Source organism: Balaenoptera ricei, chromosome 2 (genome assembly GCF_028023285.1).
Source record: "Balaenoptera ricei isolate mBalRic1 chromosome 2, mBalRic1.hap2, whole genome shotgun sequence".
In the NCBI taxonomy this organism is placed as follows: Eukaryota; Metazoa; Chordata; class Mammalia; order Artiodactyla; family Balaenopteridae; genus Balaenoptera; species Balaenoptera ricei.
In genome coordinates this window covers 145499208-145512743 of record NC_082640.1, presented here as the reverse complement: position 1 = coordinate 145512743, position 13536 = coordinate 145499208, and the positions used below count along the sequence as shown (strand labels likewise).

The window sequence follows — 13536 nt, the reverse complement described above, 5'->3', positions numbered from 1 at the left end:
ACAAGATATAAATGAATAAAGAATTCTACTTAAAAACAACTGCCTGCTTGAAAGGAAATTTATTTTGATTAAAAATTTTAAAAAGATGACGCTATAAACAAAGTTTTAAATTTACCTGATGGTCTTCGCAAAACTCAAAATTGCTTTATCTCTTACAATAAGTAATTCTTCACAATCATTTTATTTTTTAAAATAGCTCTCTTGTTAGTCACCTTAGAGTAAAATTGCACATGGTAGAAAATGCCTCCAACTAGAAGACTCTGCCTTTATGACTTTTGTATGGGGGCTGTGCTTGCTATCACAATACCTGCAGGGTCTCTTCTCCTGGTTGGGAGCCAAGAGAGTTTTTCATCCCTCAAGGGTTTTGAAGTGGGAGAGGGCTATAATAATGGGAGGTAGAGCCCACTAGACTGCTGATGAGCCTTCTTTCCTTCGTTTAGTCAAGGATGTGAAGAGTAACTATGCACCCAGTAAAATGCCAGGGCAGGGAAGGGGGCTAAGGATATAGAAGAGGCATGAATATGATCATAATTTTAAGAAACTTACAATTTTAGTTAGCAGGAGTATAACTTCCTAATATTATAGTAGTTGTATACCTATCTACTACTAGATTATGTATTTTCTGACTTTGGACACTATGTCTTCAAATACAGCTCAAACATTTTTGATAGTTACCACGAATCACAGACTTTTGCAAAAGTATTGCAATTCAAATCAGAAGACGCTTTTGGCCCTCAAGTCTGGCAGGAGGTGTAGAAATGTAAAACCAGCCAATTCGACAAAATGTGCTAAGTGTTGTAAAATACATAAAAGAATACAGGAGCAAGGTGAGGGGATGAATGGTTCTGCTGGGGGTGCGGTGATGGTGGTAATAGTAGGGAAAGCCTCAGAATGTGAAGAGCATACAGCCCGGGAACAAGAGCAAACAGCATAAACATGAGGCTGGCAAAGGCAGGCTGTGATCAGGAAAGGACTTTGGAATGATATGTTAGAGAATCAGAACTGGACACTCTGGGTAGATGTGAGGTTTGAGAGAGCTAGAGAGGAATTAGGTCAGATTTGTATTTTTAAAAGTTCTCTGAGTTTGATGGATTGGAAGGGAAAGGGGAGCTACTGCCACAGTCCACAAAGAGAGGATCAATGCCTGAATTAGTCTTGCCACCTGATGATGGAAAGATGACCCCTCCCCCTGAAGGAGAGAGAAAGAGAGCATGGGAGAGTGAGAGAGAGGTGTTAATGCTGAGTTTTTTTTTTAGTTTAGGTTATTCATGTTTGTAGTCCTCAAAGTTTCAACATGTTATAAGTGCTCAATAAGTTCCATGAAGTTAAAGACACGCTGATTTTAGTCACAGTTTTATCGTCAATGACTGGATTTTTATTTTTATTTCTGTGCCCTAAAATTAATTTATTCCAAGAGGAATCTCGTTTTTATATTTCTAGTTTTAAAAAACCTACTTCGATGCAGTACAGAGGAACAGACTGGAGTAGCGAAAGCATGGACATGGAAAGAACAAGTTGCTACTGCACCAGTCTAGCTAGGTGAAAGAGAAGAGTGGCTTGAACTAAGGTGACAGAGAGTAGAAAGTGAGGGAAGTGGGCAAATTTGAGAGCTATAAAGTAAGTAGAAGAGACAGGATCTGATGTCTCATTGGATAGGGAGGCAAGAGTGAGAGGATTATCTCATTTATCTCATTTATCTAGCTTGAGGAATTGGGTGGATGGTGCTTCTATTCAAGTGAATTAGGAACAAACAGGGAAAGGACAGGTTTGGGGGAAAAGATGAGTGCAGTCTTGCCCATATAGAGTTTGAGGACTTACAAAATATGAAGAAATCCTAATTGGAAGTTTAATATAAATGTCTGGAGTTAACAAGAGACATAAGAGACATCTTTGATGCACATATAGATTTGGAGTCATTACATCATTTAGTTAGGAAGTAAACCAGAAAAAATGTAATGTCATGTATGTCAGGTGATTTAAGAAGGTAGGCATGTCAAAGATACTGAATACCTACTAAGGAGACAAATGAAATCATGACAAAAATTTGTTGGACTTAGCACAAAAATTTGTTGGAGGTCACTGGTGACCTTAGTAGTTTTAGGTGTGGTGGAAGTACAAGATGCACTACAGTGAATTAAGAGTGAACGGGGGGCAGGGTGGTGGTGTCTGGAAATAGAACGGTGTATATACCTCTGAGCAATCTGGCCATAAGGTGGAGGGGTTGGTGGAAGGAATCTGGACAGGTTGCCAGAAGGTTGGAAGAGATGTAAGCATGTTTTTAAAAGCTGATAAGAAGGATACAACAGAAAGGAATAGATTAAAGATGCTGGAAAGAAAAGAGATACTTCACAGTCTAAGACAAGAAAGAAGGGAATGAGATCCAGAGCCTAAAAAGAGGGACTCATCTTACAGAAGAGGACAACATACTATTAATTGTACATTAAGGGAAGGAGAGCAGGCAGGTGGGGTTTAGAGCTGGCTCCCAATTTGAAGCTCCTAGTTTCTTTCCAAAGTGAGTGGAGTGGGGGTAGGGTTGTTGGCTTAATGGAGGAGATAATGATTAGATTGTAGTAACTGAGAACCGACCAATAGTACTGAAGGCCCAGTGAAATTTGTTAATCATAAAATTTAGAGTGGTACCATTCTTACCTGTTGTGTACACTTAAACAGAAAATTTCAGAAACCACATGTCATGCCTAATATATTCATTATGTGGTAAGACACTGTTTTATAATTTCACAAAACAGTTTACAAACAACCTGCCTATAACAAATTAGTAATTCCCCCCCCACTATTTTAAAAGGTACACACATCTTACTTTCAGTCATCAAGCTGTGGTTCACATGCTATCAAATCTAAGGTTTTAAAATCAGTCTTACTACCACAACTATAAAATACCTTTTTCTATAAATACATAAAAATGTAGGTGTTATTTGTGTGTACAGATGTGCAATCCTCATTAATCTGATTAGGTGATCCTAATTTGGTTAGAGCCTTGTGCTAACACTGTGAAGAAAGGTTTTGCTAAAGACATTAGGACATTTTTGCTTGCTTATTTAACAGGCTACACTTTAAGACCTTAGCAGATAAGTTATCACATTTGAATGCAAGCTAAAGTCTCAGTTATTCATTGAAGGTTGCCTTTATAGGGTCTGCTTAGAAACACCTGATTGGCAGCTGGAGTTATTAGATATACCTAAAATACTAACATTACCTTAAATTTTTCTGTAAATGTTATTGACTTAACATGATTTTCCTGAGTTATCAAGCATTTACTATAGGTTTATACCCAAAGTGATCTTGAATGATCACTAACAAATGCCTTTATGGTTGATCTACAAAAAGTCATAAATACACAAAAATAACACTTGATTTAAACATTAAAAAAAATTCACATTTCGATGAATTAAAAAGTTCAAGCACTTATGATTTTTATAATAGGGGAATGTAATCCTAGGAATTAAATGTAACAGTGATCCCTAGAAATTCAACGACTGGAGAAAAGGCTGTCAATACTTCTAAACAAAAAAGAGCATTTCTTATAAAAATTCACTAAATTCTAATTTTCATTACTAAATATGAAATTAGAGGAGATTTTTGAAAGGGCCCAACATATAAGCCTACCTATAGCAAACCAAAAGGATAAAAGAACTAAGACTAGTCAAATTCCCACCTGATATTCAGTCTTCTAAACATTCACCTATTTATTTTACCCTTAGACAACTCTCCTACATTCATCCAAAGTGAATATAAGTCAGGAGTAAATGAATACCTGACATCATTGTTTATGTTTACATGAACTTTTCAAACAATTTCAAAGCTAAAAAGGAAATTCAGTAATATCTTTTCTAATATAAAAATGTCCTAACAAAAGACATTTAAGTAATACCCACAAAAATATTCTCCAGAACCTTTTTCAATATAATTGTCAATGACTTAAAATGTAGAGTCATCAATATAGGTAGGACCTACTTCCTGTCAGACTCTCAAGTCTCTTCCTACCCAGTAATAGTATGAAATATATTTCTTGTACTCAAATCCTGAACTACCAATGCTTAGGAATTCAAAATAATATTAAGTATAAAAGATGCTCCTCCACAGTAAATCTCAAATCTCCTTATTAAGGCTATGTTAGGGTACTCAAAGTATCAAATATAAAAACAATGTACACTGCCCATTAGTACTGCAGGAGTATCTAACACTTGTATGATTCTACTGCATAAAATTTACAAACACCAAATGGCTGGCTAAAGTATTGTTACAGTGGTTTACAGAATATTATAAAAGATCTTTTTGATCATTGTCAAGCAACATTAAATCCTCACGGAAAGCATAGCATAATTACATTTTGGGAAGAATATGATCTGTAATGTAAATACAACAGCTTAGCTTCACTTATATAGTAAAGGCCTGTAATGACTAAGCCAGGTAGGCCCTGGCTTATCAGATTTTAATTCATTTTATACCATATCCATTTTTTTCCTTTGCTAAATATAGATTAAACTGCTTTTCAGTTTTACAATATATCAAATTTTTTAAAATTACTATCCAAGACAGGTTAGAATGATTCAGCATCTAAATCTTAAATCCAAGAGCAAGAAATGCAGCTAATTTTTTTTTTCTAAAGCAACCAAATCTCACTCAAGAAAATCTACTTGTACAGCCAGAGAAAAAGAGGAAATTAGTTTCTATTAGGTAATTCAATAAAGTATATGCATGAAAATGAATATCTGAAAAATAGTTTTAAATAATCTTATAATCAGTGACTACATTTTGCGATTGTGCTTTTTTTTTCTTTAGTAGATGAAAAGCATCTTGGTTCACTTAATTTTAACAGTTCATAATTTAAGTAATACATTTTAAGAAGATACTATCCTTACAAAGGTCCTTCCCTTTTTAAATTTCTTTACTTACTACCTGCAAACAATAGGTAAAAGAGCTTGCCTCTGCTCTTCATTCTTTTTTACTAACATTTACTCACAGCTTAAATAAAACATTATGACTTTTACAAAATTAATAGCTATAATAAGACCACTATTTACTACTTACTATTTTACAGGCATCCTCTCTAACCTTACTACACAGCCTTTTTAACCCTCTTTGTTTAAAATTTCAGGTTTTTTTGGGGGGGTGGGGATCAGGGAAAATGCATTTTGAAAGGGATACAAATTAAAAGTATTAGCAAAAATTAAGAGACTATGTGTTTCAGTATTTGGCAATATAAGATCCTAACTTCAATGTTAATTTAAAAAAAAAAAAAAAGAAGCAAAACCAGACTGCAACAGTTCACACCCTGAAAATGTGGCCTATTTACCCTGAAAACATATAATCTATAAATAAATACAGATAAAATACAAAAATCACATTTAATATTTAGACTTTAAATCCCAAATTTTTCCAAAGTGTCATTATCATTTTCATTTCAAAATCTATCTTATGTTTCAGAAAAATAGCCTTCATCCTCTGATATTCTAAAAATAGACTCCTACTGTCTCTTTTACATGAAACAATTACGCTTGGTTACGAGTCCTACCATATCAGCCAAATCATCAATACCTAAAATTCTTATTTAACCTCATTTTTGGCAATCAAAATGGTAATATATAGAAAAAATCTTACCTATATGCTGCATTTTCTTTCACATGTAAAATGGTTAGATTCCCCTTCTACTTAATCAGTACAGTATCTGAACATTTTTCGGTCTGACTTGCAATATTTGCTTTCCCTCTTAGGGCACAGCATCCGCAGGGTTATACAGCACTACTTACATTCTCTTCCACATAAAAATCAGACATTACATGAAAGGAAAAGAAAGACAGCCCATTTCAAAGCATCTGGCAAACCTCCATTGGCAACCCGCCAAGCCTCTGCAAAACCTTCCTGTCTTTCCGAGCATGCTCACTTAAAACCAACAGCACGTTACTATGGCAACTCTGTAGGCAGCCTGTAAGTATGAACCGCCATTCTGATTTCAGAGTGCAAAAAGCCAAATACTGCAGGGGAAGTAAAAGGGAAGAAATACCCTATGCCCTATATCACATACAAGTACACTCATTTTGTTTCAAGAATTCTTATTTGTGTATGTAAAACGGAAACAAACATTCCACATTTTCCAAGCAAATATTTTTCATGCTCAAATAGGTCTTTTTCAGTAAACTCATTCTCTTTGTCTGCCCTGAAGCCCCTTTACCTCATAACAACCAAAACTATACTGGACAGTTTATCTCACTTGACAAAACACTGCTGAAAAAATAGACAGCAATATTCAAGTAAGCAATTATGCGGTACTTCATGAATGATTTCCTACAATTACATATACATTCTTAACAACACAGTGGTATTACAAAGAAAACCATTAGCACTTATAAAATACAATCTAAATCTTTTCTATGATTTATCCAACTACCAAATGAAATATTCTTCCATTTAGATAGGATTTTTTTAATCCTCATTATCCTTGAGATACTGTGAAATGTCTTTTAAAAGAGGTGAGATTTCAAAGTTAAGACAGACCAGACCTGGGTTCAAATTCCTGCTCTCCACATTTGAGCTGTGTCATCTTTGGAAAGTTATTTAACCTTTCTGACCCTCACTTTTCTCTTTAAAGTAGAATAATAACAATTACTCCATCTGGCAATAATTTAAATGAGTTAACACATGTAATATACCTAAAAGTTACATTTCCTTCCTCCTTGGTTATTTGGAAAAGATGTTAAAAAAAAAAAAAAAGTTTGCACTTGCTGCTCATTTAACCTGAAAAGTTCTTCTTTGTAATCTCTTACCCACTAAAAATTAGTTCTGATTTGCCCACTAAGCTAAAAGCCAGAAAGCTCCCCCTTCCCCAAATAAAGCTGAGCTAGAAAAAGACAGCAACAAATAATATAAAGAATCTAAACACAGGGAAAATATATGAAGGTATTATTTTTAGAGTATTAAAATGTTTTCATATGTTACAAACATGAAATTTCACCTACCATCTCTTCTTCTTCCTTTTTGGCCTCCTTTTCCTTCTCTTCATCATTTTCTTCAGCTGGGCCAACTTCATCATCACTACTGGATGACTCAAGGATTTCACTTATATCCATTTTCCAATTATCAGGAACAACTCTAGTTTTTAAGAAGATGCTTGCTTTCTGCAGCCCTAAAAGTAAAAATGTACTTCAGCAGTTGTTATGGAATTAGCACCATAGAATAATACAAAGCCACGACATTCAGAGTCAGAAGATCTGGATTCAAATTCAGCTGTCATTTCTACAATGATACAGTAAATTTGAACATATAAGTTATAATATTATATTAATGTTTATTTTTCTCTAGGGAATACTGTCAGAAATGTTAGTGATAAAACACACAAAGAATTAAGGTCAAATACTTTATCTAGATATTAAAAAAAGGCATTAAAGAAGAGTGGATATCAACTCTAAACAGTTAAAATGGCACCAGAAAATATTCAGTCTTGCTTTTGCCACTAAATTTGCCATTTAGAGTCACATCATGAAATAATGGATTGATTCATCCTTATTTTACCTGGTTTAGCAGAGAGCTCAGATTCAGGTAGATCGAGAATGTCTACTTCCTTGATATCCTTTCTTGCTATAGAATAACTAATTATAGAGAAGAATAAATAGGAGGGAAACCATTATTAAATAAGAATTATCACTTAAAGAGTCATGTTAACACACAGAAAATACAAATCTCAAAATCAAAATTATTTTACCTATAAATTGTTTTAAAAAGACCATGTATATCCTAATCCTTAATAAAGGGTAAGAGGTAATATAGGCAAAGCTAATATCTTAATTCTAAAGATTCACATACTCAAAGCACACTAATTTGAGAGCCTCACATTTGTAATATTTCAATTTATGCAACCCTCTTACCTACAATATGGGGTAGTTTATATCAGCATAGTGTTTTCCTTATAGTGTCTATTTTGATCTTTCATATTTCTCAAATTTACTATTCAGTTCAGTATGAAAAATTTAATAGATGGTAACATTAAAATATTTTTATCATTGTAAGATATACTATGGTATCAAATTTTTCACAGAGAATCACAACTCAATAAATACATAATTTTACAGTTTTTGGAAACAAAGCAAAGTTGAAGTGAAGGAAGGTTTCTAAAACTCTGACCTTTTTTTAAATTAATTTTTATTGGAGTTCAAAATCTGACTTTTAATCAGAAAAAAAGTCAAAATAATTATTCTAGTAATATAAATTCTATTAAAAGTAAATTTCATGTTTTTTAATATGAAATAGTACACATAATAAAAATAAAGAAGTCTTACAATTAGGGCTTCCTTGGTGGCTCAGTGGTTAAGAATCTGCCTGCCAATGCAGGGGACACGGGTTCGAGCCCTGGTCCGGGAAGATCCCACATGCCATGGAGCAATTAAGCCCGTGCACCACAACTACTGAGCCTGGTCTCTAGAGCCCGTGAGCCACAACTGCTGAAGCCTGCACACCTAGAGCCCTTGCTCCGCAACAAGAGAAGCAACCGCAATGAGAAGCCCACGCACCGCAAAGATGAGTAGCCCCTGCTCGCCACAACTAGAAAGCCCGCACGCAGCAACAAAGACCCAACGCAGCCAAAAATAAATAAATAAATAAAATAAATGAAAAGAAAAAAAGAATTCTTACAATTAAAGAGAAAATCAATACTATGCTTTATTTTAAAACTTTTTAAATATTATTCTCACATATTGTTGTTCAGTTTTTATATAAAAATTTTAGGGACTTCCCTGGTGGCGCAGTGGCTAAGAATCTGCCTGCCAATGCAGGGGACACGGGTTCAAGCCCGGGTCCGGGAAGATCCCATGTGCCGCAGAGCAACTAAGCCCATGAGCCACAGCAACTGAGCCTGCACTCTAGAGCCCGCGAGCCACAGCTACTGAGCCCACGTGCTGCAACTACTGACGCCTGTGTGCCTAGAGCCCGTGCTCCGCAACAAGAGAAGCCACTGGAATGAGAAGCCCGCGCACGACAATGAAGAGTAGCCCCCACTCGCCGCAACTGGAGAAAGCCCACGCACAGCAACTGAAGACCCAATGCAGCCAAAAATAAAATAAATAAATTTATTAAAAAAAAAATTTTTTTTAATAACCTATATTACAAAAAGTCAAAACATATTAGGTAACAACTTCTCAGTTCATGAAATGATTAAACTTCAAAAAATAAAGCCTTGATTTCCATTTTTTTCTCCCAATGTAACACTATTAAGTGATTCATTACTCACAATTTAGAATCGATAAATGACCGAATTAAACATTGGTCTTTTTTCACTGTGATATCATCATTACAACTGGGAGATACTACCTGAAATATAAAATAAAAGCAGATTGATTACTACTTTCCCTACTCAAAGAAAGAATATATTTTTTATAATAACAATTCTGGATCCCCTAACTTCTTGAAATGATTATATTTGAAAAGAAACAGGTTCATTGTCAACAGCTTCCATACCATAATAAATTACTTACAAAAGATTGCCTTCTAATTTTTCTTTAGCATATTGGCTTTCTAGATATTTAATATACGCAGTCATTAGATAATAAAATGAATAATTAATGAAATATAAACCATAATGTGACCACTTTAAAAATATTAGGATTTATTCTAAGCCAAATAATAATAACTCATTTACTGTCCAAAAAAAATGTATGATCTATGATGAAAATATGCCATATTATAATTTTTTTTAAATGCACTTAAATCAGGATCAATTTTGAAATCTGCCTATTTGATTAAAATAAGCACTTAAGTTCCCATTCTTACCAAGGCATGTACAATTTTTAGTAATTAAACAAATCAGAGAAAATCTGAGTGAAGAACTTTTAAATTTCTTAACTTTTAAAAATAACAAATGTCTTAACATTAGTAACTAACCAATCTCTGTATATTCTTTACAGAATTTAATATTTAAAAAACATTAAAGGCTACTAATAAATTGCTGAACTGTACCTGCTCAACATTAGCCCCTCTGTGGTAATCTAGCACCAACCACAGAACTTTATGCAATGATGGAAATGTTCTCTGTCGGCACTGACCAATATAGCAGCAATGAATCACATGGGGCTGAGCATCTGAAATGTGGCCAGTTCAACTGAGAGACTGAATTTTTAATTCTATTTAATATTAATTAAGTTACAATTTAAACTTAAATAGCCACACATGGTCATGACTATCATATTAAACAGCATTATGTCCAGACAATCAAAAATTCTTGGCAGTTGTATCAGCTGTCTTAACATCAGATGGTATTAAATGTTTTTTTGTTTGTTTGTTTGTTAGGTGCTGGTAATTACTAGACTAATAATATAGTTGTGTCTGCCCTCAAGAAGCTAACACTGAAATGGAAAGGTAAGTACAAAAAGATATACAAAAAGAACATAACGAAGGAAAAGTACAGTGATACCAACTAGGCATAAGATAAAGTATCAATAAAAACACCTAGGAAGAAGATTTAACCAAACCTGGGAAGGGAAAATGTGTGGCAGCTAAGGCTTAAGGTAAGTCTTAAAGGATGAGTAGACAGAACCCAGGGCTTAATTACCTCACCTGTGAACCACTCTAATGGCCTCCAAATTGATTCCTATCACCTCCACTGCTTTCAACAACAATCCATCCACCATACCACTGTGTCATTAACATTCCTAAATATGCTGCTCAAATAATATCACTCTTCTGCAAAATTCTATGCAGAATTATGTCCAGATTCTTTAGATGAAATTTTAAAGACCCTTCTGCCCTTGATCCAAATTATCTTCCCAGTCTTCTTTCCTATTATGCCTCTATTCACATCTAATATTTAGCCAAAATGGATTCCCACAGCACACAGTTTCATGAACAAACCCCCTTCTTTCCTATTACTTATTCTGTTTCTTCTAAGAAAGTTCTCTAGTGAAGCTCTGCTAACTAACTTTAAATCCTTCAAGGCTCAGCTCAAAAGCTTCATGAAGGCTTTTTCTTTATTTTTCTTTTTGGATTTCCTTCAAATAAATGCAAGGTCTCAGGACAAGAAGTCCTAATATTGAATGTATACTATTTTATATTACAGTTACTTGGATTATTCTCTGCAGTACACTAAAATCATCAAATGTAAGATTGATTCTTACACTGACTCTTACTCATCTTTTATCACCTGGGAAATGATAAACCTGTTGAGTAAATAAAGGCATTTTTTTTTTTTTAATCTCTTGACAAATTATGACCTGAGTATTCTGAATCCAAACCCATTTACTTGTTGGCCTATACAGCTGAAAGGTTCAAAGGATTTTCAGACTTTTCCTATGTAAAGTAAATCTACTACATAGGAATTGAGTAATGTATTTATATGCACACAGAAACCTAAAAAAAAAAAAAAAAAAAAAAAGGCCTCAGTTCTTTAAAGGAGTCTAACCTAATTTGGGAGGTATTTTGTGCCAAAATTATTATTAGAGATATAAGTGATATCAAAACTCAGAGAAGAAGGGGCATACTTATGTTAAAGTGGTTAGGGGAGAATCTGCAGGAAAGGTAGGACCTGAGCTGAGCCTTAAGACATATTTAAGAGGAGAGGAGTAGGAAGAAGAGAAAGGGGAGATAGGTATTACCAAGTACTATTGATTCCTCTTGTGAAGTAATTCTCTTGCCCATACCTTCTCATTCCTTTCCCAAGTAAGCAAAGGTTAGTTTTCTCTACCAACCTACCCAAGATTTGCCATTTCTAAAGCCTAGGTATACCCTTCCTTTCCCTAAAACTCTTTGTCCTATTCCAGTGTCTGCACCAAACGTTTTTTAAATTACTATATAATTTTTAACTACTACACCGTCTTTGAGATGTGTATAGTAAACTCCTTGAGGGCAATGTGTTATGTCTCATACCTCTTTCTTTTCTTAAGGAGCTTAGAGCAAAGCTGAAGTCACTGCAAATCCTTAGTAAATACTAATTGATTTAAGGGGTAAAGGACTGGAGGAGTGAAGTGTCTTACACAGGGAGCAGTTAAGAAAGAGCCTAAGTAGACAGCTTACACTGAAAATGAGAAACAAACTAAGAGCTAGGGATGACCACAGATATCAGCTAAAAATGCAGAATTGACTCATTAGGCAGAGTCAGTGCAGGTTTTTTTTTTTTTTGAGAATGGGACTATCATGATTAAATCAATGTTTTAAAATTTCTCTATAAAAGTTACTTCTAGAAAATAAGTCTGAATTTAGTAAAGAAAGCATTCAGGCATCAAGTTAAGAGAAGTTGTTGGTAGGTGCTATATATCAGGTGAAAAAAGGTGATGGGAACAGAGTAAAAACAGACCACTGGACACATTTTGAAGGAAAAACTGAAAGATCTCAATAAATACTTGGTTACAGAGAAGTAAAGAAAGGAAATAACAAAAGAAGACAGTGAAGTATGCGGGACCTGAGTAGGATTGCTCAATTTTGCAATAAAGTCCAAACTAAATTTGCGTAACACTCTCAAAATATTTTAAATGCTTTCTTAAAATCCATGTTAAACAAATACTTTAAATGGTTAATTAACTCTGCAAAGAAACTATACTTACCAAAGCAGGATACCATTCACTCTTCTCAGATGTAGATACCACACTTACAACTTTTCCTAATAATTCATCATTGAGACGTCGCTTATCTTCATCTTCCTCTTCACTACTTTCTTCTTCTTTTTCATCTTCGTTACTAAAAGTTAGAATAACTTTATCATGATCTTAACATCAACCATTTTTGATACAGTCATTTACCCCAGGGTAGTAGCCTCTTCATTCAAGTTGGAATTGAAGAAACAGATACTTCCCTAGCCCCAAAGAAGTAGTCCTGCGCTGTCCATGGTAACCCTGAGTGCACTTCACTAGATCAGTGAGGACCTGGACTTAGACTCTCATGCCAACCACTGGCTGGGAGAGAAAAGCTATATCACCAGGAAGTACTCACTGTGCCAAATACAGTTTAAGAGACTGCCCTTCCACTTTTTATGAAGGCCAGGTTCCAGATAATGTAACTCTAATTCTCCAACAGGTTAGGAAAAGATCTCACCAAACACATCAGGAGGTTTATTTAGATAACCTATCTGGATAACTAAACAATCAAACAAGGCCACAATGAGGAAAAATCTACAAAACAATTGGCCTGTACTCTTCAAAAATGTCACTGTCATGAAGACAAAAAAAGGCTGAGGAACTTTTCTAGATTAAAGGAGACTTAAGAACCACATAAACTAAATGCAATGCATGATCTTGGATTGAATCCTGGAATCAGGCGATGGTATAAAGGCTATTATTGGGACAACTGGCAAAATCTGAAATATGTATTATATATTATCAGATAATAGCATTCTATCAGTGTTATATGTTCTGAATTTGATAACCATACTTTGATTATATAAGAGAATGTCCTTGTTCTTACATAAACTATTTAGGGATAAGAAGTCATGATGCTTGCAACTTCCTCTTAAATGGTTCAGCCAATTAAAATTATTATTAAATAAAAAATAATTATAATATATGTATATAAAGACAGGAAATGATAAAGCAAATGTGTTCAAAA

At 34.3% G+C, this 13536-nt stretch overlaps 1 protein-coding gene across 1 annotated transcript in view; it reads right to left on the bottom strand.

Moving 5' to 3' along the window:
* ARID4A (AT-rich interaction domain 4A) overlaps positions 1-13536 on the bottom strand; it is a 57325-nt gene that overhangs the window by 29023 nt on the left and 14766 nt on the right. The window contains exons 8-11 of the mRNA XM_059914314.1: positions 12540-12672; positions 9239-9318; positions 7528-7604; positions 6975-7141 (exon numbers count right to left, since the gene is read on the bottom strand). Coding sequence (XP_059770297.1) covers positions 6975-7141; positions 7528-7604; positions 9239-9318; positions 12540-12672 — 457 coding nt within the window. The remainder of the gene's footprint in view (positions 1-6974; positions 7142-7527; positions 7605-9238; positions 9319-12539; positions 12673-13536) is intronic.